The sequence below is a fragment of the Pteropus vampyrus genome, unplaced genomic scaffold (assembly GCF_000151845.1).
Source record: "Pteropus vampyrus isolate Shadow unplaced genomic scaffold, Pvam_2.0 Scaffold275, whole genome shotgun sequence".
NCBI lineage: Eukaryota > Metazoa > Chordata > Mammalia > Chiroptera > Pteropodidae > Pteropus > Pteropus vampyrus.
Window position 1 is genome coordinate 577,343 of NW_011889056.1, and position 3,231 is coordinate 580,573.

Below are 3,231 nucleotides of genomic sequence, written 5' to 3' on the forward strand. Positions count from 1 at the left end.
CAAAGATTTGCCTAGATACGTCACTAACGAATATTGACAAATGGCAAATAAGTATATGTAAAGATTCTCACCATCATCAGTCATAAGGAACTATCATGTCATGTGACGAGTGTGGAAAACAATTTGCCAGGATCTTATCAACTGAAACATACACTTATATGACCCAGTAGTTCTACTTCTAAGGATTTATCTAGAGAAATGAAAACACGTACGCAGAAAGGCTTGTACTCAAGTATTCAGAGTAACCTTCTTCATAACAGTCCTAAACTAGAAACAATCCACATGTCTGTCCATCAACTGGTCCTCAGGTAAATGATCTGTGGTCCATGCACACAATAGAACACCACTTGGCATGAAAAGGAACAAACTCCTGACACACACAATAGAGAGGAACTCAAAGGCATTCTGCTGGGTGAAAAGAAACCAGACGCAAAATGCTGCACACTCTGTCATCCTACTTTTATAAAATTCTAGAAAAGACAAATCTAAAGTGATAGAAAGATGATGGTTGCCAGGCTCCAGGTGGAGGAAGATCGCAAAGGGCCACGAGGGAACTTTCTGGAGTGATGCGAATGTTCTATATCGCGATTACAGTGGCGGTCACAAGACTGTATCCATGTGTCAAATGACATCCGACAATTTGTGAATTTTATTGTATGCTAATCATATCAATAAAGCTGATTTTTAAAAGTCATTCAAGACAAGGAAAGCAATCACTGCCTGTGCCATGGCAGTCGGAATAGTGGCGACGGTTAAAGAAAGCTGGAGGTTCGTTATAGAGCCAGACAGAGGTAATTACCCGGAGAGCTGAAACCGGTTGCCTCTGGGAAGGCAGAATGGGGAGGAGCGGCTGCTGCTTTTCATTACGAGCCTCAGCCTCGGATGATCTGCCCCTTTAAGCCACATGCCTGTATAATTCCGACCAAAGAAGAGGCGCCTCCTGCTGAGCTGACTTCGCTTGTGGCCATCTGGGGGCACAGACCTCAACTGCTTACCTGCCTTCTACCCCCCAGCTCCTTGGCCCAGAAGAGGGGTGCCCCCAGAGCCTCCTGGGGACCCTGCCCCTCCCAGCCTACGGGGCTTCTAATCCACCAGGTACCACTGTCCCCGCTCCCACAAATTGCAAACAGGCTTTGTCTAACTCCAGAATTACTATTCACTTTAATTTGGACCTCGGATGAGTGGACACCTGTTTTCCTGTCATCATCGGCCCACGCGTGTCCCAATACACACTTGCACGCGCGCACACACACAGGCGTGCGCATGCTTTTTGCCCCCTTTGATCTCGTCCTTTGACCCCACGCTCTTTTACCCCATCCATCTGAGCCTCTCCCAGGCATTTGAATAACATCAGGTTCAACTCATTCTGCTCCTTATGTGGCATTTCAGTTGCGGTGAGCTCATTCATCCTTCCCATTGCCACGCAGGATCTGCCATCTGTGATGCGCACCCAGTCAGGAGGGAGGCAGCTGGGGCGCCTCTCTCCTTCCCTGGGCACGGCCTCTCAACAGCTTTGCTTGTGTCCTTCCTTCGCTTAGGGAACCTGTCTCTCCTCCCAGCCTTGTGAGCCCACGCTCTCCTGGTTTTTCCCCCAGATTTTTCATCACTCCTTCTCCATGTCCTTGGCTGGCTTCTCTTTCTCTTTCATCTCTGTGACTGTCTTCCAAGGGTCTATCCAGGGCCCAAGAAATGCCTTTCCTTTCCACCGCTACTGCCTATTGGCATGAATCGTGTCCGCCATTTCTCTCCTGGGAGCTTCTTCCGGCCTCCCTGCCCCCACTCCTCTGGGAGCGGGACCCTGCGCTCCTCCTGGCCAGGCCCCAATCCTTTCGCTTCCACGCGCACAGCGCGGGGCCTGCAGGACTTGCTGTTTGTTGAGCAAAGGGTTCTGATGACAGAGTCAGTGAGAAAGCAGGACAGGCAGATCCGGGGTCCTGCCAGATGTGATAGTCAGTGCCCACTCCCTGCCCCTCGCCTCCTGGGGCCCCCTGGGGCCTTCCGTCCTCTTCCGCTCAGACGTTGGGCTAGTGAAGATACGGGGCCCACACCTTGAGCACACATAGAACTGTTTCTACGAACGCACCCTTAGAGGGAGCTGGTGGAAGGCAGGGCAGAGGGGGCTGCATTGGGGGTACTGGGGGGATGGGGAAGGTGTCTGCTCAGTCCTGCCCCAGGCCTGAGGCCCGCTGAGGGTAACTGACCAGCCACATGGCCAGGCCCTCCTTCTCCAGCTTTCCAGAAAGAGCTCCCTGGGGTGGGCCTGGGCCTGTTAGGCCACCTCCTCAAACACTTCTCAGAGACCCCGCCTTCTCTCCCCTCTCCAGGGCCCGGCCTGCCGACTGCCTGTCTCCAGGAGGCAGGCCCAGCTCTCTGCCTACCCCGAGGAGTGGGGGCAGGGCGCCTCCCTCCAGGTAGGTGCCCTGCTTTCAGTTCACGTTGCTCAGAGGACAGGGGCTTCTGGGTGGCCCAATGCCATCTCCGCTGAGCCACATGGTCCCGACAGTGAATAATCTGGTCAGCCTTTCTTCCCATGAACTGCTGCCAAGTCCCATCTTTCTTGTCTCCTGTGGGCTGGCTGGCGCAGGGGCCTGCCTGGGGCCTCTCGCCTCTGACCAGCTTCTTGCTGCAGGCAGTGGACTCAGCTGGGCGCCTGCAGCACCTGCATGTGTACCGGCTGGAGAACCAGACTCTCTGGCACGCGCTCTTCGTAGCTCCTCAGAAGTCCTCGGCACTGCTGGCTGGCCAGAGGGAGTACTGCGTGCAGCTTCCCTTTACATCCTGGACTTGGTGTGGACACAAACCCCTCCCCTTGCTTCTTGGAGCCCAGAAAAAACCACGGGGGTGGGGTGCCTTCCCCAAGACTTTTCCCTGAGCTCAACAACAGGAAACAAGGAGTGTGCAGGACAGAGATGGCCTCAGGCCTGGCCTCATGGCTCAGGGGCCCTGCCCTGCACCAGCTCTCTGCTGGGATCCAGCCCTGCAGGGCCTCGCTCCGGTCCAAGCAGAGAAACCCCGTAAGGAGACGATTGGCCCTTCGCCCCTCAAAGCTGGCTCCGCTTCCCGACCAGTCCCAGGAGCTTCCCTCCCTGGCTTCTAGTGCTGCCTTGCATGTACTGAAAACAGACACTTACGGAGGCTCATCGGCTGCTGATTCCAGGTCTTCATCCGTCCTGTCACCATGGGCCATCCTTCAGTCGTTGGATTCCCACTTTACAGAGGGGGAAGCTGAGG

The 3,231-nt window shown here is 54.7% G+C and overlaps 1 protein-coding gene across 1 annotated transcript in view; it reads left to right on the plus strand.

Moving 5' to 3' along the window:
• AVPR2 (arginine vasopressin receptor 2) overlaps window positions 1-3,231 on the plus strand; it is a 14,572-nt gene that overhangs the window by 6,090 nt on the left and 5,251 nt on the right. Inside the window, exons 2-3 of the mRNA XM_011375589.1 lie at window positions 2,325-2,411; window positions 2,630-2,758. Coding sequence (XP_011373891.1) covers window positions 2,325-2,411; window positions 2,630-2,758 — 216 coding nt within the window. The remainder of the gene's footprint in view (window positions 1-2,324; window positions 2,412-2,629; window positions 2,759-3,231) is intronic.